Source organism: Helianthus annuus, chromosome 7 (assembly GCF_002127325.2).
Source record: "Helianthus annuus cultivar XRQ/B chromosome 7, HanXRQr2.0-SUNRISE, whole genome shotgun sequence".
Classification (NCBI taxonomy): Eukaryota; Viridiplantae; Streptophyta; class Magnoliopsida; order Asterales; family Asteraceae; genus Helianthus; species Helianthus annuus.
Window position 1 is genome coordinate 142,652,568 of NC_035439.2, and position 24,105 is coordinate 142,676,672.

The 24,105-nt window shown below is 41.2% G+C and overlaps 2 protein-coding genes across 2 annotated transcripts; both read right to left on the bottom strand.

The window, feature by feature from the left end:
- Window positions 1–6,478: 6,478 nt before the first annotated feature.
- LOC118480297 lies at window positions 6,479–8,263 on the bottom strand. The gene is made up of 3 exons (XM_035975071.1): window positions 7,269–8,263; window positions 6,981–7,139; window positions 6,479–6,650 (listed from the first exon to the last, which is right to left on the bottom strand). Exons 1-3 carry the CDS (start codon window positions 8,261–8,263, stop codon window positions 6,479–6,481), a joined length of 1,326 nt encoding a protein of 441 aa, XP_035830964.1.
- A 7,925-nt stretch (window positions 8,264–16,188) lies between these two features.
- On the bottom strand, window positions 16,189–22,671 carry LOC110868946 (auxin transporter-like protein 2). Its single transcript, XM_022118229.2, has 8 exons — window positions 22,521–22,671; window positions 21,293–21,520; window positions 20,416–20,601; window positions 19,343–19,455; window positions 18,446–18,727; window positions 18,137–18,344; window positions 17,768–18,025; window positions 16,189–16,619 (listed from the first exon to the last, which is right to left on the bottom strand). The coding sequence occupies exons 2-8, from the start codon at window positions 21,473–21,475 to the stop codon at window positions 16,410–16,412; spliced, it is 1,440 nt and encodes a 479-aa protein (XP_021973921.1). The 5' UTR covers window positions 21,476–21,520; window positions 22,521–22,671; the 3' UTR covers window positions 16,189–16,409.
- Window positions 22,672–24,105: the final 1,434 nt, after the last annotated feature.

A 24,105-nucleotide genomic window follows, 5' to 3' on the forward strand; every position in this document is an offset into this window, starting at 1 on the left:
TTATTGTCCAAAAAATTTATACATATTTTCATATTGAGTTAAAAAACATGAAGAATTGGGTTATTAGTAATTTTTTACAATTGTTTATAAACTTGAAGTGAGTTTAAATGAAGTTTGAAACTAGATTTTACATAAATAAAACTTGAGAGTTTATTTTTGTCGTCATTGAAAGATATTTAAACAAAAAAAGAAAAATACGTGAGGATAAAGGCGCCTCATCTGTGCTGTTCGACTTCAACAGAAGAAAAAAAAGATATATGTTCTCACGGTTCTTGAAGCCTTCAAATCTTCAATCCTTTATACATATTTTCGCATCATTATAAATATTTTGATCATTTTTTTGTTAAACGATATTTAGTATTTTTAATGTGTAAGAACGGGTTCTCTGAATAAATGAAGATTATTTAATTTTATTTGGAGTTATTATTATTTGAACCGACCCGAAACATAGCGATAGGAAAAAAAAATTGGGTCCATAACTTTCCGCCCTCGCGGTTTTTTAAAAATTTCACAGGTATGGGATTAGGTGTATATCGGAGCCCGATTACCCGAACTATATACCCTATCATATACCCGAATTTTTTTAATTTATATTTTTATTTTCTATTAACCATTTTTTAATAGTGACTTATTTTAGTAGGTTTATTGTTTGAAAAAAAAAGAATTTTTTTTTTTGAAATATGTATTTGATAATATTATTTTTGTGTTACTGTTAAAATCGAACACATGTTTTATTTATTTTTTGATATACAGTAATATTTTAGTTAACTTTTGTGTTGTATTTTTGCTATTTCATGGACTGAGTATATATGCACGCTTGGGCTTCATACTTGTGTCTTGAGCCGGTTCATTATTGCGTTGTTGGGCTTGAAAAGCATAGGCTTGAAGCCAGTTGAAGTATGGGCTTGTCGAGTCTTACATCAGTTGATCTCTGTTGATATTTATGTTTTATGACATATGAACTCAATTACCTATATATTACCTATTACCTATATATTACCTATATATTAAAAAGAAAACTCAATGAACAGTAAAATCACAGGGATGCTTAAATGGTATCGGGTATCGGTACCTGTACCAAATTTACCAAACCAGGTGTATTTTCGGTACTGTTTCGGCTCCTGATGAAACACCGATTAACACAAGGTTTATCGATGGGGTTATTTCGCCTATGGGGTTCAACCTCTTTTCTTGCTCGTATCAATGGCCTGAGATCTGAAAAACAGTAAACACCGTCAGTCTCATTAAGAGGGGGAGAAAGGGGATTTCCCTCTTAACCAGGCTCCGGCGTGAGAATAAGTACTGTTCTGAGAGAAATAAACAGTGTGTGTATAGAGTGAGTATGGAGAGTAAAGATCCTGAACCTGAATGATGAAGGGTCCTATTTATAGCCGGAGGGTGAAGAAGGAAGGAGCAGCTGTGCCAGCTGTGGGCGCGTGCCAGCTGTCCGACCAAGGGGAATATCCTCTTGGTCTACTCTGTCACGGCAGGTGTAGTGGTACACGTGGCTTTCTTACATTTGCCCACGCTGAATACCTCGTACTGGCGTTGTCAGCCCTGCTCCCGGATTTGTCGTAGGCCTATGTGGCGTTCTGCGAGTGGTGACACGTGTTGTCCTTTATGTCGGATAGAGCATCTTTGGTGCCAGCTGCGAGCCTTCCAGAAGTTTCTAGAAGCTTCTGGATTGCTTCGCTGATATGGACGCCTTGTATGCTCAAAAGTGGTGTGGTCCCTGCCATGTAGGCAGGGGGAATTGGGACCATACCTCTTCAAGTCCCCCAGTCCAGTGTGCCTTCTAGTTGAGTTGATCGTCTAGGAGGGATTCTGGACTTGTGAGAGTAGTGGGTTTTTGCGGCGCGTGGAGTTTTTTGGCCCTCTATAAAAAATTGAGCCAAGCGCACGCACGGCGCGTGGGTCTTGGCGTTTTGAAAAAATTGAACCAAGTGGACGCACGGCGCGTGGGTCTTGGCATTTTGTAAAAAATGAGCCAAGTGGACGCACGGCGCGTGGGTCTTGGCACTTTGCAAAAAATGAGCCAAGTAAACGCACGACGCGTGGGTCTTGGCACTTTGTAAAAAATGAGCCAAGTGGACGCACGGCGCGTGGGTCTTGGCACTTTGCAAAAAATGAGCCAAGTGTACGCACGGCGCGTGGGTCTTGGCACTTTGTAAAAAATGAGCCAAATGGACGCACGGCGCATGAGTTTTGGCCCTTTGTGAAAATTGAGCCAAGTGGACGCACGGCGTGTGGGTCTTGGCCCTTTGTAAAAAATGAGCCAAATGGACGCATGGCGCATGAGTTTTGGCCCTTTGTGAAAAGTGAGCCAAATGGACGCATGGCGCATGGGTTTTGGCTCATTTGTTGTTTCCTTCTAATGGAAGCTTGGTGGGCATGGAGGAGTATTTGGTGTGACTGTCTGACATCCCTGTCTTATCGGAGGTGAACAGTTGCTTTTGCAGTTACTTTCTGTCACGTCAGCCGGTTCTGTTGCCCGTGTTTCCCGAAAAAAGAGCCGACGTCTTCTCTCTCTTCTGACGTGTCACTCCTTTATTGGTTCCTTTTCCTGTATTCTGACGGTTCACTACCCATCGCATTAAATGCGATGGGTATAAATAGGAGGCAGTTTCTCATTCTTCTTCACTTTTTCAAATTTCAAGTGTTTTTCCCCTCTATCTTCTCCCTTCATTCTTCGTTGTTTCGATAGTTTTCTTTGAGTTCTTATTTCCATCTTCTCTGTATTTGCACCATGTCTGGTACGAATCCCACCCAACGGAAGAGAAAATATAAGGGGAGGGCTCCTCCCGGTCCTGACCAGGCGGTCATTTGTTGGAAGGAAGAGGAGTTCATGAACTTGGTGAAGGGTATGGGTTTCCGTCTCGAGTGGGGAGCCCAGTATCCTCCCGTTGGTTCTACTGCTTTGGACGCCCCTCCGGGCCATATTGCGTTGTATGCTGCGTTTTTCCGGGAAGGTAGTTTCAGATTACCTATTACAAAGTTTACCGCTGCTGTGTTGAGGGGCTATGGGCTTCATATTTCACAACTGAATGCTATTGGGCTTCCACGCATTACTCATTTTGAGTATGTCTGTAGGGCTTACCGTATTGAGCCTACGTTTCAGATGTTTAATGTATTTTATAGTGTTACGTATGCTAGCGGTTTCTATTCGTTTCAAGCATGATCAAGTGTTGCTCCGGTGTGCTCCGTGCCTTTGAAGAGTCTTCATGACTGGAAACAGAAATTTTTCTACATCCACCGTGGTGTAATCCCGATAGATATGCCTTATCGGCAGGTGGGCCAAGGGATTCCAAGGGTAGATGTTATGGAGGATTATGGTGCTCAGGATTGGTATAAGAGGATAACCCAGAAGGCGACTGCTATTTCTCAACTGGAGGAGATGGCCCTGGTTGGTGCTGGGATGAGTTTGTTGTGGGTGCCCAAGAATCCATTGGGTCAACCCGTATACAGTTATCAGGGCAAATGTATGTTTCTTTCATAAGTTACCGCTGAATTATTCTTCCTTATGTTTATTATGTTTTCTTATTTTCTTGCCTTTTTGCAGTTGGTTACAGCTTGTTGAATGTCCTGGACCCTAAGGCGGCGGGTGCCATGGTTGAAGCTATCCAAGCGGAAGGGAACCCGACGTGGTTAGACCAGATCCGGGGTCGTTTTTTGCATCCAACTGATGAGAGCTTGAGTAGATATGCTAGCGAGGTTCTAGGTGAAGATGTTTGGAATGACCCTGTCGACCCGGGTCGAGAGGGAGTCATTGTCCTTTCAAGTGGAAGTTCTGACCAAAACCTTGAAGATCTAACCTCTCGTTGCGCGCGTGCAGGTACCGCGCAGGGTGATGCTGCTGAACCCGTGCATGAGGTTGTCGGTGATGATGATGATGTAGAGGTGCCTGTTGATTCGTCTGCTCAGTTGGAGTCGAGGAAGAAGGCGAGAACTAGTAAGTCTGGGAGGAAAGAGGGGAAGGCTGAGGGTAAAGCTGTTGGTTCTTCTCGTAAGCAACCCTCTATACTTCCTTGTCTAGATTATGTGGTAGTTTCTGACACGTTGTCTGGCCTAGGGGTTGGTGAGAGAAGTCGAGAATCGGATCCTGATGACAGTGCTACTCTGACTGAGCACATGAGGAAAAAAGCTATCGAGGATCACAAGCGTAAGCTTGATGAGCAGTCCGCTGCTCTTTTTGCTGCTAAAAAAGCGAAACTTCATAAGGAGGTCCCCCCGGCACCTTCTGAATCTGAGATTGATCTTGGTGTTTTTAGTGGAGGTCGTGGGAATCTTTTGGAGGAGTTATATGCTGCATCTGCCCCTCCTACTGGTAATTGGTCTTTAATTGCATATTGTTTTTTCATTTTCTTCGAGTTGTTTTTAATTCTTGTTTCATGACAGCAGTCAAAATTGGCAAGAAGCCTCGTATGGTTGATATTTCTCAGATCACGCCGCCCACTTCCCCACCGTCGAGGACGGTTGATCTGACCCCTCCTCGTGATGATGCTGGGACAGGTGAAAAGGGTGGAGAAGGGGTTGCTGAAGATGTGGGTGAAGGTGGTGGTGATGCTGGAATTGTTGGTGGTGATGCTGGAGCTGTTAAGGGTAAGGGTGTTGAGGTGGAGGGGGAATCTAGTGAAACTACTCCTCGCCAAACCATTTATACTAAGCGTCCTCCTGGTGGAGGTGGGGCTACTTCTGGTGTTGTGCGCAGCCCGCAATTTGAGCATAACCCTGCTGATTCTTGGGGTAATCCTGCTTGCGACGACCTACCACACGCCCCTCGCTGGAACCTTACTCAGGGTTCCAGGATGGATGATGTGAACAACTGCCATGAATTTTTTGCTATGTCTCTTCCCCCTGCTGAGAGGATGTTCTAGAAAAACCGCAATCTATTTGCCTTGTTGGACGACCATGTTCGTGCCGGGGTTAATTTCTTTGCTACTTCTCAAGAAATTCTTCGTGAGTGGCGTTCAATGGGGGAAGAGACTCTCGAGTTTGAGGAGTCAAAGAAGTTGTTTGCTGAAGAGAGGGAGAGATTTAATGCAGAGATGAAAGGTTTGCAGTGGAGGGTTGCTGATGCTGAACAGAAGCTTGAAGAGCAAAAACAGTTGAATGATCAGAAACAAAAAGATTGGGAAGCCGCGTGCGCGCGCACGAATGTTGAGATGCAATCTCAGTGTGATGCGATCGTGCGGTTATCCGGTGAAAAAACAGAACTTGCTGAAGAGGCTCAGCAGGCGCGTGTTGCGTCCGAGAAGAAAGAGAAAGAGTATGTTGATCGGATCGATAAGTTAGAGGTTCTTGTCCAGCAGAAAGTGGCTGAGTGTGAGGCTGCACAGCGCCTTCTTGCTGAAAAGACTGCTGAAAGCCAGGCATCAGAACTCCTTGCTGAGGAAACATCTGCTGACACCAGATGGTTGCTTTCTCGTGGTGTACCCTTGGTAATTTCTTTTGCTCTTTCGTGTTCTTTTATTTTTGTGATTTTTTATTTGGTTGCCTTGTTTTATGCAGCTTGCTGACCGTATTCTGAATTCGACTGAACTTGCCACGTATATGTTCGAATTGGGCCAAGCGGGTTATAATAGAGGTCGTAAGTTTGGATATGCTGAAGGCAAGGCTGCAGCTATCAGCAAAGAGAAAGACTACCATTTTGAGTTGTATAAGGAGGATTGTGACGGTGCTTATGCTGCTAAGCGCAAGGCGTTTTCAACCCTTGACTTTGCCGTCGTCCGGGCGGCGCAGAAGTTGTCTCGGAAACCAGATGGGGTTGCTCTTCTGAAGAAAGCCCTTGGAGACGATGCCGATGCGGCAGGAGGTGCTGGCACCAGTCAAACTTGATAGATGAATTCCGGCCTGTGCGCCGTGTATGGCCTTGGATGGGTCTGTAATGTTGACTGTTTTAGACAATTTATTTTTATTTACCTTTTGTGGATATGTGCACTTGATCTTCTTTGTTTGATGCATATTTTATCGCTTGTTTGTGTTTATGCAAATTTTGTTATCGTCATAATATGTGCATGTTTAATTACTTTGATTAGGTGTCGCGAATGAATTATGGCGCTGACAGGTGATGTTGTGTTTCTACAACGTTTTATTCTGTCGCTTGAATGTGCGCGTTTACGTGTGACTTACGAAGTGATCGAGTTGCAGGTTATTGTGTGAGCTCAGCTGTGTTCAGCCTTGGGAGCATTACAATGTTTAGTTACCTTGCTATCGATTTTTTCGTGTTTAAGTGGGCACGAAGTTTTATTTTGGCGTTTCGTAGGCTTTGGTTGTGTTTCTGACCCGGCTGTGCACTTGGTTGTGACGAGCCTTGGGGGTCTACAACGTTTCCTATGGTCGAGCCATTGATGTTTTCGTGTACGCCCAAAGTAATAAATGCAGTTGTGACAAGAAATTTGCGTGAAATAAAGGTAGCCAAACACTTCTTGTATTATAGTAAATGTGTTGGCAGTACGCCCTTTACGATTACATAGTTGTTTTACATGTAGCACTTTCGGAGTTGTTGAGCGTTCCAGGTTCGTGGAACCTCTTTGTCGTTGATGGTGCGCAGTTTGTAAGCTCCATTGCCGAGTACTGCATCGATTACGTATGGGCCTTCCCATTTGGGAGCCAGTTTTCCGGGCTTTTCTACGTTGGAAGCTTCATTGTCCCTTAGGACATAGTCTCCCGGGTTAAAAGTGCAAACTCGGACTCTGGAGTTGTAATATTTTTCCAGCTTTGTTTTGTATTTGGCCTCGTTGATTGCTGCCATCTCTCTCCGTTCTTCTAGGAGGTCCAGGTCGTTCCTCCTTTCTTTGTTGTTAATTAAGTTCATTGAGAGCATTCGTGGAGATGGTAGCCCGATTTCTGCTGGAATGACTGCCTCGGACCCATAGACTAGGCTGAACGGTGTCTCGCTGTTGCTTGTCTTTGGCATTGTCCTATGGGCCCACAATATGCTGGGCAGTTCGTCTACCCATCCTCTTCTTTTTTCGCCTAACCTTGCCTTGATCCCATCAACGATACTTTTGTTGACTGCCTCTACTTGACCGTTCCCTTGCGGGTGTGCAACCGAAGAGAAGGTATGCTCGATATGTAGCTCTTTGAACCATCGTTCGAGGTCGTCTGCTGCGAAGTTAGTTCCGTTATCGGTGATGATTCTGAGAGGTAGGCCAAAGCGACATATGATTTGCTCCCATATGAATCGCTTGACGACTGCCGATGTGGTTGATGCAAGCGCCTTCGCCTCTACCCATTTGGTGAAGTAGTCGACTGCGACTATTATGAACTTGACCGCCCCTGGTGCTTCCGGGAAAGGACCTACCATGTCTATGCCCCATTGTTGAAAAGGCCATGCGGTTGTGACTGGTACTAGTTCATTTTTGGGGCGCATGGTCTTGGGCGCATGTCTCTGACAGCCACTGCACTTCCTCAATTCTTTCACGGCATCGAGATGCATCCCGGGCCAGTAGTATCCGGCATTCATCACTTTTGCCACCACCATTCGAGGCCCGGCATGAATACCACAAATTCCTTCATGCACTTCCCGGATTAGGTAATTTGCGTCGTCGGCGTCAACACATCTCAGCAGCGGGCCGAGTAACGACTTTCGGTACAGTATCCCATCTGCCATCTGATAGTGTTCTGATTTGTATTGGATCTTTTGCGCCTCGGCCTTGTTTTCGGGAAGTATCCCTGACTGCAAGTACATGATTATCGGTGTCATCCAGGACGTTGTTCCTGTCTGGATGACACTTACTTCTCTGAGTGGAACGGATGGGTTGCTCAAAACCTCTATGCGCACATCCTTTGCTAGGTGCTGGAAACTTGTTGATGCGAGCTTACTCAACGCGTCTGCCGGCTTGTTCTCGCTTCTGTTTATGTGGTGCACTTTGTAAGAGTAGAAGGTTTGTAGCAAAGTTTTTGCTTGGCTGAGGTAGAGTGCCATGACATCCCCCTTGGCTTCGTATTGGCCGTTTATTTGCCCTGCTACCAGCATGGAGTCCACATGCGCTTCGATGTGTCGGACCCCCATTTTGATTGGCAATCGTAAGCCAGCCAGGAAAGCTTCGTACTCTGCTTCGTTGTTTGTGCTTTTAAAATCCAGGCGTATGGCGTACGTGAACTCGTGTTTATCGGGGCTTACCAGCCTTAGCCCTGCGCCTGCTCCGTCTTCGTTAGATGCTCCATCGGTATATAACAACCATGGCTCTTTTGTTTGCTTTTTCTCAGCCTTTTCCATGGCTTTGCACTCTCTTTCTTTGTCATCTGGAACTTCTGTCATAAAATCTGCCAAGATTTGACCTTTTATAGATGGTCGTGGTCTGAAAACCACGTTGTGACCTCCCAGTTCTATTGCCCATTTGGCTACCCTTCCTGATACTTCTGGCCTTGCAAGGATGTTGCCGATGTTGTAGTTTGTTAGCACGTGGATGACGTGATTGGCAAAGTATCCGCGCAGCCGTCTTGAAGCGTGAATCAGTGCAAGGACTAACTTTTCCATGATTGCATATCGGGTTTCTGGGTCGGTCAAGGTGCGTGACACATAGTAGACTGGTGTCTGGACACCTTGACGGTCGACAAGCAACACAGCTCCGACTGCTCTATCGGAAGCGGATAGGTAGAGTACCAAAGGTTCTCCCTTGTTTGGTGCGGTTAGGGTTGGCAGTTTGATGAGGCAATCTTTCATCTCGCGGAACGCATTCTCTGCTTCCGGAGTCCACTGGAACTGGCTTTTCTTCATACAATTGCGCAAGGTTTTGATGAACGGAAAGGATTTTGCAGCATGATTAGCTAGGAAGCGGTTGAGCGCGGCTAGTCGTCCTGCTAACTTTTGCATGTCTTTGATGTTTGATGGTGAGGGAATTCTTTCTATAGCTTGGACTTTTTCCGGATTCACCTTAAAGCCATCTTTTGTGACGATGAAGCCTAAGAACTTTCCTTCTTCCATTCCGAATGAGCACTTTGCTAGATTCAGCTTGATACTTATGCTGCGTAGCGTGTTGAAGGTCTTTTGGATGTTGACCAGCATCGTGCCTTCTTCTTTGCTCATAATCACCAGGTCATCCATGTAGACCTCTATGTACTTGCCAATGGCGTCACTGAATGTTTCGTTCATCAATCTTTGGTAGGTTGCGCCCGCATTCTTCAAGCCAAAAGGCATCTTGGTGTAGCAATACAGCCCTGTTGGCGTGCGGAATGCCGTCTTATCTTCATCTTGGACGGCCATTTGAACTTGGTGATACCCCTTGTAGCAATCAAGAAAGCATTTCCACCTGAATGTTGCCAAAGAATCGATTTTCTCGTCTATGTCTGGTAAGGCGTAGCAGTCGCGCGGGCATGCCTTGTTTAAGTCTTTGTAGTCGACGCACATTCTCGAGCTGCCGTTTGGTTTCTTTACCATCACTGGGCTTGCTACCCAAGTTTGGTATCTGACTTCTCTGATGATGCCTGCATTTAGTAGTTCTAGTACTTGCTCTTTCATCGCGTCATGCTTTATATCACCCAGGTGGCGTTTGGCGTGCACCACTGGTTTTGCATCTTCTGAGACGTTCAGACGGTGCTCTGCAATGTGCCGTGGAACACCAACCATGTCAGCTGGTGTCCAGGCGAACACGTCTATATTCTCATGTAACAGCTTCTTGAGCGCTGCGCGTGTTAGATCGGACATCGTTGGTCCCAGGGTAACCGTTTGTTCTGGGTGAGCGCTGTTCAACACCCATTTTTCTGCCTCTGTGCGTGGCGCTGGTTTACTTGCTTTTGTAGGCCTCATTTCATCTGTTGCTAAGACTTCTTTGCTTGCGTATATTAGTGCGATGCCTGTTTCCGTTGGGAATCCGATGGCCGAATGTGGTGCAGAGCAAATCATACTGAAGTCTCCCTGTGATTCTCTTCCTAGGAGGATGTCGTGTCTCGAGTGTGCGGGCAACACCATGAAAGTGACTTCTTCTGTTCTTGAATTTCGTCCGTCCGAGAGTAACACCGGGAATGATATCTGTCCCAGGGGAAAGACGGCCTCATTGCAGAAACCAGTTAGTGGGTAGTCTACTGGCTTGTCCTCCTGGTCAAATTGATTGAAGCATTGTTCGTATATGATGTCCACGGTGCTCCCCGGATCGATGAAGATGTAGTCTGTCTGGTAATGACCAATCACTCCTGGGATGACTATTGGTCGTTTTTCCCTTGGGCCTCCTCTAACAACTGGGAAGATGACTTGCTTCTCGCGCCACGAATCATCTTGTGTACGCTTGTTGTAATTTTTCTTTGGTCTTTGTGGGCCTCCCTGCACCATGTGGGTCTCCAACTTCCTGAGTTTTTTGTTATCCGGCCCTTCGTCTCTTCTTTGGATTTGGCGGTAGTCGCGCTTTCCGCCTTTGACCAGGTGAGTGAGCTTTCCATCCCTTAGGGCTCTTTCAATTTCTTGCTTCAGGCTGAAACAGTCGTCGGTGAGGTGACCCGTATCCTTATGGAATTCACAGTAGAGATTGGGATCTTGACCCCTTTTGTTGCGCATCTGTAGGGGTGGTTTGAATTGGTGGTTTTCAGTGGCCAAGACTTCCGACGGGGTCTTGGTTAATTGCGTCCACTGTTTCTCTCTGTTTTCTCTCTTTACTTCTTTTCTGTGTGCTATCTGATTGATTGTGTGCCGCGCATCTTCTCTTGGTGGGCTTCTTTCTCTATGACTGGAAGGCCTCCGTGACTGGCCTCTGCTTTTTCCGCCATGTCGGTCATCAGAGTTATGTGCGCGTTGACGGTGGTCATCACCGGTCAACTGTTTGTCTGTCTGTGCTATTGTCTTGGCGGCCTCAACGAAAGTTTCCCAATCTTTGGGTCCTCCGTCTCTACCTTTCACGCGCTTGATCAGGTCGTCACACTTGACTGCCCTCATGAAGTACGCGCGCATCATTTTTTCTCCCACATCCCCAATCTCCAAGCATTCTTTGTTATATCTTGTGATAAAATCTTCCACGCTTTCGTGGTCTCGGCGCCATATGTTTAGACAATCTGCTGGGTCTCTGGCGTGCCTCTGCTGTTGAGAGAAGTGTGCCAAGAACTTCTCTCTGAAGTCAACCCATGATTTAATTTTTCCTGCTGGTAAGCTGTCGAACCAGACGCGCGCTGCGCCCATGAACGTTTGTGCGAACAGGTGGCACCAAGTTGGTAGGTTCCACCCACCTGTTGCTCCTGCGCCTTTGAAGACCTGGAGGTGATCGTCTGGATCTGTCAATCCATTGTATTTGCCAACGTTGTGCGGCAACTTGGTTTTGTCTATGGCAGAAGTGGCAATCTCCCTGATGAATTTCGAATCTTCAGCCATGTCGTCTGGACGATAGCTTAGGGTATAGTCATGCTCTGCCTTTGGGTTGTACCCTGCGCGCTTTGCGGGCTTGTATGCTTCATGCTCTGGGTGAAGTCTGCTAAACACCGTGGTTTCCCCTTTGTATGTTGGGTCGTCCCCTTCTTCGTCCCATTCTGTGTTCATGTTGCGCGCGCCTAAACGAGCCTGGATCGGTTTCTTTTGCACGTTGGGGTTTTGCACAAAGTTGCTTTCTGTTTCGCCATAGGTATCGCGCGTGTCGTGCGCGCTTGGTCTTCTCACATTTTGCACTGGTCCTCTCTCTGGACGTAGGTTCCACGCGTTAGTCTGCTGAGTTGTATGTGTACTCAGAGACCTTGGTGGTGGAGTTACAAATGCTGACTGGTTAGCTTGTGCCTGGAGTAGAGCTTGCTGTGCGCTGAGTTGCGTATAAACGAGGTTTATGGACGCCATCTGTTCGGCATACCAGGAGGCAAGAGTTTTTCCTTCGGGTAGCCCTAAAAGTGCGGAGTAATTGAGTTGTGCTTGTTCCGATGGAGCTGAGGGGCCAGCTCCATGGCTTGGTGTCAGCATTGATGGTGGTGTCTGTTGCAACACCCCGGTCGGGGCTTGGAATGCGGCTCCGTTTGTGGTTTGAGTGATGATCCTTGCTGGTGGTGTTTGGAAAGTGGGTCCAGCTGTGGTTTGGCTAACAACCCTGGATACACTCCCAAAGATAGGAGGAAAATCATTGTTCAGTTGTCCCTCTTGGATGGTTTCGTTCCTTTGACCCCTTTGGACGTGTGCTGTGTCCGAAACGAGTTCAAAGGAAGAAACTTCTCCGTCAACTGGGTGTGAGGGAGTTTGTTCAGCCATTTTTGACGAGTGTTTTTCAATGGAGAAAAGAGATGAGATTGGTTTTGCAAAAAGCGGATGGCGCCAATGATGAAACACCGATTAACACAAGGTTTATCGATGGGGTTATTTCGCCTATGGGGTTCAACCTCTTTTCTTGCTCGTATCAATGGCCTGAGATCTGCAAAACAGTAAACACCGTCAGTCTCGTTAAGAGGGGGAGAAAGGGGATTTCCCTCTTAACCAGGCTCCGGCGTGAGAATAAGTACTGTTCTGAGAGAAATAAACAGTGTGTGTATAGAGTGAGTATGGAGAGTAAAGATCCTGAACCTGAATGATGAAGGGTCCTATTTATAGCCGGAGGGTGAAGAAGGAAGGAGCAGCTGTGCCAGCTGTGGGCGCGTGCCAGCTGTCCGACCAAGGGGAATATCCTCTTGGTCTGCTCTGTCACGGCAGGTGTAGTGGTACACGTGGCGTTCTTACATTTGCCCACGCTGGATACCTCGTACTGGCGTTGTCAGCCCTGCTCCCTGATTTGTCGCAGGCCTATGTGGCGTTCTGCGAGTGGTGACACGTGTTGTCCTTTATGTCGGATAGAGCATCTTTGGTGCCAGCTGCGAGCCTTCCAGAAGTTTCTAGAAGCTTCTGGATTGCTTCGCTGATATGGACGCCTTGTATGCTCAAAAGTGGTGTGGTCCCTGCCATGTAGGCAGTGAATTGGGACCATACCTCTTCAGCTCCGTATTCACAGGTTTTTACCCTCAAATACCGGTGTCGTACCAGTACCGACCGGTACCGTACCGTACCAGGTATATTCGGTACTGGTACCCATTTTTGGGGATTTCGGTAACGGTATTTTCGGTACCTTTTGGTAACGAGCTCATCAAATCCTGTAGCAACGTAGCAATGCAAGTAATTGACCCGTTTAGATTACTTTTCATACACACAATAGGTAAACTGTATTTCGTTTGAATGAGGTTTTATATACAAAACAACTTATTTTGCTTTCTTTTTTGTCTTTTTCTGTAATCAATGAATTGTAGCATGTAAAATTAACTTGGATATTTAGATTATTGATGAGCAAATCGTATCAAATCCTGTAATCAAACCGGTATCGTATCGGTACCAAATTTACTATACCAAAGCATTTTGGTACCCACCTTTTGGCGTTTTCAGAATCGTTACTTTCGGTTCAACACCGGTCTAACATCTTACTTCTATTTATTGATTTTTACCTTCAAATACCATATCGTATTTGTACCGAGCATTTTCCGCGCCGGTACCTAAATTTGATGATTCTCTGGATCGGTACTTTCGGTGCCGTTACCGATACCGATCTCATCCATATTTTAACGTGTTAGCACCGTAATAACTGAACTAAAAACAACCGAGTTTCCAACGTATAGGACGTGTTAGTCCTATTCTTATATATTAGGTTATTTAAAATTGCTTTTTTAGGACGGAGTGACTATCCTTACCACGTCATTTTTATTTATATTTTGATATTCGGTATCTGTTTGCCGTTGCTGACACGCGTTTTACAGTCATTGGGTCCCCGCCGCAACACGCGGGAGGAAAATCAACTAGTTATTTTAAAAATAATGTTAACTAGTGAGATTCCCCCGTGCTTCGCAGCGGGAATCAGTTGGTATTAGTTCAGTTCGTTACGGTACCGGCAGTATCATTCTAAAAGTAAACATAACGTCAGTCGAAAAAAATAAAAACGAATATCAATACCAGTAATGATCTTGTTCACTGGATACTGGTTATGTTTGTTTGCATTCTTTGTTTATTATATTTCAACATTGCAATATTTTTTTTAAACGGACGTTGTATCGTTGTCGTACCAAACCGAATTGAAACCGATTAAACAACATATGTATCAATTGGTACCAATATTTAATTTTACTGTTAATGCTTTCCATAAACTGACACCCTATTGTATCGTTGTCGTACCGAACTGAACGGAAAAAAATAGGTACCGATGTGCCTTCATTTTTATAGTATTTTGTTTAATAACACATAGTTTGACCATATCTTAAAAGTAATATAAGAATAAATATGATTAAAATCAATTAAAGTAATATAACAATAAAATAATGAAAACTGAAAAGAAAAATATTAAAAAAAAATATTAAATTACTGTTCATGGTGAGTTTGTATTCATGTATATAACTAGGTGATGCCCCGCCCGCGTTGCGGGGCGATGGCCGAATAATTCTCAACCAATTAAAAAAACAGTACTATAGTTTTGCTAGAAAGAAATAGTAAAAATAGTGTTAAACAGCTTTTTAAAACGATTTTTAGATGGGGCAAAGTCATATTTTTATTTTTACTTGGGGAAAAAATCAATTTTTTTCCCGAGGGTAAAATCCTAATTTTTAGCTTGGGAAAAACCATTTTTTTATTTTGCAATGGGGGCAAAAACGTAATTTTGAATTGGGGGTGATATCGTAATTTTGCACCGAGTGGAAGTTCATAAGTTTTAGATGTGGGCAATAGCATAAACTTATTTTGAACGGGGGCAAATACGTAATTGTAAACAGTGAAGAAAGCCGTAATTTTAATTGGGGGTGATATCGTAATTTTGCACCGAGTGGAAGTTCGTAAGTTTTAAATGTGGGCAAAAGCATAAATTTATTTTGAACTGAGGGCAAATACGTAATTTTAAACAATGGACAAAGCCGTAATTTTAAAGTAAGTATAAAATAATAAACTGGAAATCGTAATTTTGAACCGGGGAAAAAACAATTTTTTTTTGAGCTGGGGCGAAAACGTTATTTTCGCTGAGGGTAAAAGCGTAATTTTTTTACCGAGGGCGAGCAAAAGCGTATTTTTTAACAGAGGGCAAAATCGTAGATTTAAGCCGGGAGGCAAAGTATATATTTCATTTGGAGCTGGAGCAATATCGTAATTTTAAACAGGGGATAAAATCGTAATTTGACGGGACTTATAGATAACTATTTTATGCAAAAAAAAAAAATTAAACATGGCCGCCACTTTTGGCCAACCATGTGATTTCCCTATTCTCTTACGCCATCAATCTTGTGATTGTATGTATGGATAACTCGTAGATGCCCCGCCCGCGTTGCGGGGCGATGACCGAATAATTCTCAACCAATTAAAAAAAGACTACTATAATTTTGCTAGGAAAAAAAAAAGCAAAAACGATGATAAGATCGTAATTTTGGGCTCAGGGCAAAACTGTAATTTTTCAGGACTAATGAGCTAGTGTTAGGCAACTCCTTGACACGAAAAAAAATTAAATCGAGTAAACCAATTAAAACAAAAAACGTTTATAGTTTTAGTAAAAAAACACTAAAACGATGGGAAAAACGTATTTTTTAACTGAGGGCTAAATCGTAACTTTAACTCGGGGATAAACTGTAAACTAAATGGACCAACGGGGGAGTGCCAGGAAGTTGCCGGCACGACTGTAATTTTACACTGGGGGCAAACTTGTAATGTCACCAGGAAAACAAACAAAAACGACGGGGAAAATGTAAATTTAAGTTGAGGGTAAAATCGTAACTTGGTTGTGAGAAAAAAAACTAATGACAAAACTATAAATTTATACGGGGCAAAATCATAATTTTGAACCGAGGGCAAAATTGGAATTTTTAGCTGTGAGCGAAAGCGTAAATTTATTTTTAAGTGGGGGTAAAAACATAACTTTGAACTGATGGGAAAATCGTATTTTTAAGGGAAAAAAAAACTAATGGCAAAACTGTACGTAAATTGAAACGGGGCAAAATCGTAATTTTTAACCGGGGGCAAAGTTGAAATATTTAGATGGGAGCATAAGCGTAAATTTATTTTTAAGCGAGGGCAAAAACATTATTTTTAACTGATGGCAAAATCGTAATTTTAAAGGAGGATAAAATCGTAAATTTGTTGGGCCAATAGGGGAGTGCCAGGCAGCTGCCTGACACTATTATCCCTGCCGCCCATTTAGCCCAATGAAAGCCCACAACTATTACCGTGTCCGCGGCCGACACTTGGTTTTGTTATTGTTGAGAATGAGAATGAGAATGAGAATGAGAATGAGAATGTACCCATAATCAAATAAATTTCATAACGAAGACTTTAAGTCGATATATTCATAAAAATGTCATAACAACAAAGCAAAGCAAAAACAAACCTATGTTTATATTCCCACCATGACTAAATTCATCAACCATTTTGCACACTACATATATTATCAGCTTATCGCTAGACTAAATTACTAAAACCAACACAAAGTCAACGAAAAACAACCAACGAACCATAAACATCAAACTCAATGGTTATGTGGTGCCGCTGTTGGCGGCTTGCATTGGTAACACTTTGCAAACAAACCGAAGGTGTCGACTTGGTTGATGAAGTTTGTCATGCTGGCCCACCCTCCAAACCCAAACCCGACGACAAAAACCCAAACCACAATGAATATGTTGACTATGTACATGGCGGTCCAGCTTGGCATAAAGAACGGTGGCTTCTCCGCCGCATTCTACAAGCAACAAGTTTAAGGTGAGCCACTAGATTCAAGGTTAGGTTTGTAAGGTCAGTGGGTCCAGTGGCGGAACCAGAACGATTTAGTTAGGGGGTCATCATAAGCTTATATTCTATACTGGTTTAAATTAGGGGGTCCATCTCTAAGTTTGTTCTTCAAAAACTCAAAATTTATAAATAAAAATTTAAAAAGTTTCGATGACCGGAGGGTCAACGGACCCTCTTGACCCCCCTCTGGTTCCGCCCCTGAGTGGGTCAGTTAGCCAGCTCAATGTTAACTGTTAAGAATAATGATATATGTGCAATAATAGCATGTGTGTGATTGATGAATTTAAGCTTATAAATATCAATGATAATGAAACATCACCAAACTTTGTCATATTCCCATTTTCTACACATTTGTTTTGAAATAACAAGGTACATTTCATTATCTTGAAACTAATCATGTGAAGTGCTCTAATTATTTGGGGGTTCTATTGGTTTTGTTTGGTACAAGTAGCTTACGAAAAAACCGATGTTCACATCATAAACAAGTAAACAACCCATCGTATTCGTTGAACTACCATTAAAGCATGGTTTGTTTATCGGTTTGTTTTGTTTGTTAATGCTATCATGTTGAAAGTTGAAACAAGTCATTTTTACTCCGGTCAAAACGGGCCAACCCACAAACACTTGTTGTCTTGTTTATTAGAGTTAACTGTCATTTTCGTCCATGTGGTTTGTCCAATTATGTCAGTCCAGACTAAATTTCAAATTTGTGCTATTTATGTCCACGACATTCTTGAAACATGCCCGTTTCTCCAATAAATTAACGTCTGTTATGCCAGTTTCGTCCCTGTGGTTTGTCCAATTATGGCAGCAGGTTTTGACTGGCGTTAGCTTTTTGGTACAAATTTCAAGAATGTCACGGAAATGATACAAATTTGAAATTTGGCCTAGACAGGCATAATTGGACTAACCACAGGGACGAAAATAGCAGTTAACTCTTTTTTATTAAAAAGTTGTTATTAAAGTTGCTAAAACAATATTATATTTATTACAAAATAACGACTTTCAACCCATTCAACCTGCTCACATGTCCGGTATCCCCTTTTAAGATATTTTTTTAATAATAAATAAATATTAGAGACTGCCTGGAATGATTACCTGGCGAGCAGAAGCCTTTCGGTAAGTGAGCATATGGGCTAAAGCCGGGATAATGTAAACGGTGAAGCTAACCAACAGAGCCCCAACAGCCGAATTGATCGGACCAAAAAACGGGAAGATGATGGCTAGGAACCAGATCGGTATCACAACGGGCAACCTAGCCAATGCGCGTAAACATATGCTCTTTGTGTCATGCATCCCCACCACTTTCTCCCACACAAAATACAGTGGCGTACACGCGAAACCAAATGTTATAAACTACAAAAAAAATAATAAAAAATAAAATAAGTCTTAAACACACGCAAATCGCAAAAAATAAAATAATAAAAAAAACTTTAGTAAGTTAATTAACTGTTGTAGAAATCGCACCTGATGGATTAGCATGAGGATAACAGCCGCATCACGAAAACGAGTTTTTGGTAGAAGTGAGAACGCGTTAGAGTGGTTTAAAAGTTTGTCACCGAAGGCCCAATACATTGCGGCAGATGACGGGAGTGTTAATGTGAATACATATAGCGTAGCATATAGATATATGTACTTAAATTTCTGTGGCTTCCACATCGCGTGCATTATTTCACTGCAAAAAGAAACATGTAAATCTAATCATTCCGAAAAAAAAAAAAAAAAAAAAAAAAAAAAAAAAAAAAAAACTAGTTAAATTAGGACAGATTCACTAACACTGTGACCGCGTGTCCACCAAAAGTGTAGAGTATGTTTGTGGCTCCGGTGAAGTACAAAACCAGCTTTTTAGGACCCGAATGAACCACACCTTCATCCTGGCCATGGATCAGGGCTGCAACGGCTAGGTACCAAGCAGTGTAGGTGGTCATGCCGAGCCCAAGAAACGACCAAATTCTGTAGTTGTGGAAAGAGGGTATGAAGACTGTCGTAGCGCAACACGCTCCAAATATATATGTCCATGTCCTCTTGTCCAAATGATCATTTATATAGTATATATTGCTGCATAAATTGTATATCACACAAATATTAACATCCAAACTTCCAAATATTGTCACATAAAAAGTATTTTTAATATAAATTTATACGGGTGCAAATGAGCTGAGGGGCTCGCGAGCTGCTCGAGATCAGTTTGAAAAATAGCTCGAAACGAGCCGAGCCTTACCGAGCCCGAGCCCGAGCCTAAAATAAAACTCATTTATTTATCAAGCCTAAGCTCAGGCCTGGCATGTGAAGCTCGTCAGGCTCGTCGAGCCTTAGTGTAATATTAGTTTTTATTAATATTTAGTAGCATTTCCCTCTTATTTAAAGTTGTCTAACGAACCTAAAAATAAGTTTGTTTAGTAAAAAAGTCCGAGCCTAAGCTTCACTTATCGAGCTCACGAGCCTAATCGAGCATATTATTTAAATTATTTTTATTTAATATATTAACTAAAATAAACGAGCCGAGACTGAGCTTAGCTCGAGCTTGAGAAACTACCAACGAGCCGACCTCGAGCTTTGAAAACAAAGCTGGAACCGAGCCGAGCTCGAGCTTTCATAAGTTAATCAAGCTCGAGCCTGGTCGAGCTCGTTTGCACCCTTAAAAATTTAGATGGTGGTAAAAAATAAGCTAACCTTGCACAGGCTATGAGTTGTATGACAGAGCCAAATAAGAGGAATGTGCAGTTGAAGGCTAACCCCACAGCTTTCCAGTGTGGGCCTAAAAGCCCATCTAGCACCTCAAACCACTGCATAAAACTAATGTGAATAAGTATGTATATATGTCATAGGAAAATGCATCATGTAGGGCATATAGGAGGAGCATGTGTCACATGCATCAGAAAGTCATGGAAACATATGGAATTGGTATTTTTACTATTTTAATTAATTTTGAACCTCACAAAAAAACAAAGTTTATGTTCTCCATCATGCTTAATTCCAAATCACTAAAAACTAAATATCTTATTTATATTTATATTATATTATATACTATTAAATATTTGTGTGCATATTTGTGTGTAACTTGTGCTTTATTGGTTGTTTCTTAATCAAATATAGGTTGTAAGTTGTGTTTAAGTGGTTGTACCTTAATCAAATAATAATGGTTTCATTACCTTACCAAATTCAATCTGTTTTGTATGCATGTATGGTTGTAAATTGTGCTTAAGTGGTTGTACCCTAATCAAATAATGGTTTCATTATCTTACCATATTCAATCGGTTTTATCAATTCAAAGTTGTGTTGTTTTATTTGTAAATTATTATTATTTATAATAATCTAATTAATTTAGCCAAAATCTTGTATAAATATAATTTGCAACATATTGATGCAACGGTTGTTGTAATGTATGCATTATGGTTTGTATAGCGGTAATAATCATATATTATATATAGAGTACGATGAACCTGTCAAACGGGAAAAAATATACGTGGGTTCATCGTAATGCGCAAGTCCTAGATCAACTTAGTTATTTTATTCTATGTTTTACGTTTCGGTTTAATTTCTTCGCATTAACACCGCAACTTCAATGTCGGTGGTCGCTGACATTAGTGTCGCATTAGTGCACGCCCCCGCCGCAACGCGGGGATGCTTAATACTAGTTTCCATTAGTTTACATCATTTATTCAGCTTTTTCTTGATTTAAAAGACTATTTTTTTACTTGGGTAAATTGTAAAATTGTAAAAAAAAAATGGATATTAAGATTAACCTGAATGACATGGTTCTTGAAGCTGACATTCTCTTTCTCCTTTCTTGCTCTATACTCCACATAGAGAACACTTATGAGATAAGCAGTCCAACTTCCAAGAAGACCATAAAACACTTGTAATATGATTCCTGATAGCATACCCAATTGAGAGAAAGAGTATGGCAAAGTCAAGAGCACTTGAGCCACCTGAAATCCCCAATCAAGAAACAAAAAAGATTCAGTTTTTAGTTTTTACCCCCCGAAAACTCTCACGGGCCCACTAATACCCTGCTGATAAATTAACTAACGGGATCAGGTAAAACACAGCTTACAGTCAGGTGGCTTCAAAAGGGTTAAAAAAGATTTAACTTTTACCTGAAAACTCACTGGCCCACCAATACCCTGCTAATCAATTAACTAATGGGATCAGGTAAAACACAGTTTGTTGGCCGGTAGATGCAAAAGGGCTAAAAAAGATTCGATTTTTACCCTGAAAAATCACGGGCCCACCAATACATGCTAATAAATTAATCAATTGGATGAGGTAAAACAAGACTCAAACAAGATTCAGTTTTTACCTGAAAACTCACGGACCCATCAATACCCTGCTATAAATTAACTAATGGGATCAAGTAAAACACAGTTTGCTTGCGGGTGGCTTCAAAAAGGGTTTAAAAAAAGATTTGATTTTTACCCAAAAACTTACGGGCCCACCAATACCCTGCTAATAAATTAACCAATGAGATCAGGTAAAACACAGTGGCTTCAAAACGGTTAGATTCGAACCGAGACCTTTTCTAGAGGGACTCAAGCGTTTACCACCGCGCCACCTAAGGTTAGACACAATCTTTTGAACAAAGAAACTACAAGGTCAAGTGGGCGTATTTTGGTAAATTACCTGGTTAGAAGCACAACTAAACCAAGCATCATAAGCAGAACCACCATGCCAAAGAAAGTTCTTGAAACCAGACATTGACTGGTCAACCTCTTCATCTCCTTCTACATGTTCTAGCTCATTTGAACCTTTCATTTCTCCAGGAACTATAGCTTCTTCAGATTCAGCTTGCTTGTTAGGAACCATTTTTACTCTGTTCTTTCACTAGACAAAAACTCTTACAAAATATATCTGAAAATGAAAACACAACTCACCATTTAAACAACAAAAAAAAGCCTTATTTCTGATTTTATTTCTGTCTTTATTTCAGTTTGGTAGCAAGAAGTATGTGAATCAATGCAAGTAACTAATGAAATAAAGTAACCGAAAGAGTTGTCTGCTAACACAAGTACAAAACACCCTAAAATCTTGAAAACAAAATCTTTAAAAATCTTGAAAAATCATGAAAAAAATGAGTTTTTTTTCTTCGTTTTTTGGCATTAAAGTGTAAAATCTTGAAAAAAAAAAATCTTTAAAAATCTTGAAAAAATCATGAAAAAATGAGTTTTTTTTTTCTTTTTTTGGCATTAAAGTGTAAAATCTTGAAAAAAAAATCTTTAAAAATCATGAAAAAAATGAGTTTTTTTTTTCTTTTTTTGGCATTAAAGTGTAAAATCTTGAAAACAAAATCTTTAAAAATCTTGAAAAATCATGAAAAAAATGAGTTTTTTTTTTCTTTTTTTGGCATTAAAGTGTAAAATCTTGAAAACAAAATCTTTAAAAATCTTGAAAAAATCATGAAAAAAATGAGTTTTTTTTTTCTTTTTTTTGGCATTAAAGTGTAAAATCTTGAAAAAAAAATCTTTAAAAATCTGGAAAAAATCATGAAAAGAATGAGTTTTTTTTTTTTTTTTTTTTTTTTTTTTGGCATTAAAGTGAGAAATTATACAAGAAAATTTACATCACATGTTCTTGACTATTTTTATCCAAAAACAATACTAATCTGAACTAGTGATGATGATGATTGCAGTTTCCCAAGATTGACACAACTTTAACCACAGTAAACACTCATTATAAGTTTATAAATTTATAACCCATAAAAAACCCACAATTAAATCATTAAAAAGATAAAAACTTTAAGTACATATGACTTATTATGAGACACTAAAAATAACCCATAAAAAAAAACCCACAATTAAATCATTAAAAAGATAAAAAACTTTAAGTACATATAAGACATTAAGAGACATACCAATGGAGAATATTGGTTTTTTTTTTCTTGTTGTGTTTAGTGTTTCTCTCTCTACTTTCTCTCTCTAGAAGTGTTGGGGGTGAAGAAGTATTGAGGGAAACAGGAAGAGCCATTGATGAGGCTTTAAAGAGGAAAATGTGAGTGGCTTTTTGCAGGGGAGAAAAGTGAGCTAATTTCATGTTTCTTTGTCTCTGTAAATATTTCTGTTATAATGGCTGGATACAGACAGAATCTTCAACAGTTTTTCTTAGTGTAAATGAAACTGACGTTACATAAGTTTTTATCTGTTTATCCAACATAAAAGAAAATAAAAAGTTACAGTGTTTTTTTTTTTCAAAAAGGTTAAATTTTTAGTTTATTTTTAGCTATTTAATAAGAAGTTGTTTGTTTGAGAGATATTCGATTCAAGTAACCTTAACTTTCGATAATGGTCGATAATGGTCTTAACTTTCGATTCGTGTTACGCCACTTCAACTTTCAACTTATTTTCCTCTGGCGCTCACAAACTAGCTAAGACCACCCGTAGTGGTGGTGGTGGTGGGGTGGCGTTTTTTCCCAAATAAAAGTCCCATAATGCCCCTCCACCGCCCCCATGGACGTTTTTCTTCAAAATTTGGGTTGGGGCGTTTCAAATTAAACGCCGAGTCGAGATTTTTTTGGCCAATCATGCCACTACACCGATTTCTTCATTAGTTTTAATTAAAAAAAACAAAAAAAATATAATTGGGTAACCATTGGGTGGCATTATTGGACATTATACCACTACACTCATTTTAAACAAATGCCTCATAATGCCCCATTGGGCATTGCTGACTGAACTGCCACATGGCGGATAATGCCCAAGGGTGGGGCATTATCTTTCTTCACTACAACACATGGTCTAAACCCTAACCTCGTTATTGCTGATGTGGCACTTTGTTTAGTGACGTGGCATTTGACGTAGCCTTTTGCTGACGTGACATCTGACGTGGCACTTATTTAATGATGTGGTGTCTGATATGCCTTTTTTATGACATGGTATCTGATGTGGCATTTGTTTATTGACGTGTCATTTGAGTCAGCGAATTGGGTTAGGGTCCAGCTAGTTTGGGAGTGACTGAGAAAAATAAGTTGAAAGTTAGGAGTGGTGTGGTACAAATAGAAAATTGTGAGTGATATCGGCTAATCGATGAAACTTGAGGTTATTTAAATCTAATATCCCTTTTTAATCACAAATGCCATTTAATTATAACGATAATTAAACCAATGGACTGGGAAAGCCAAATACGTTATTACTCACATAAAAATGTATCATAAACTAGATCATAAATTTATCTTAAACTAAAAAAACTTAGTTTAGTCACATAAAAATGTATCATAAACTACATTATAAATTTATTGCGACTAATAACTAAAAAACTGAAACACTACAAGGGTTAAAAATATAAAGTTATAATCATCTCGATCAATTTACATCTTCATGTAAGAATGTGTCATAAACGTTATGTAAGAATGTGTTATAAGCGTTATATACCCCCCCCCCCCCAAAAAAAAAAAAAAAAACAACATAACCCTATATTCACATAATTCCTCACTACACACACAT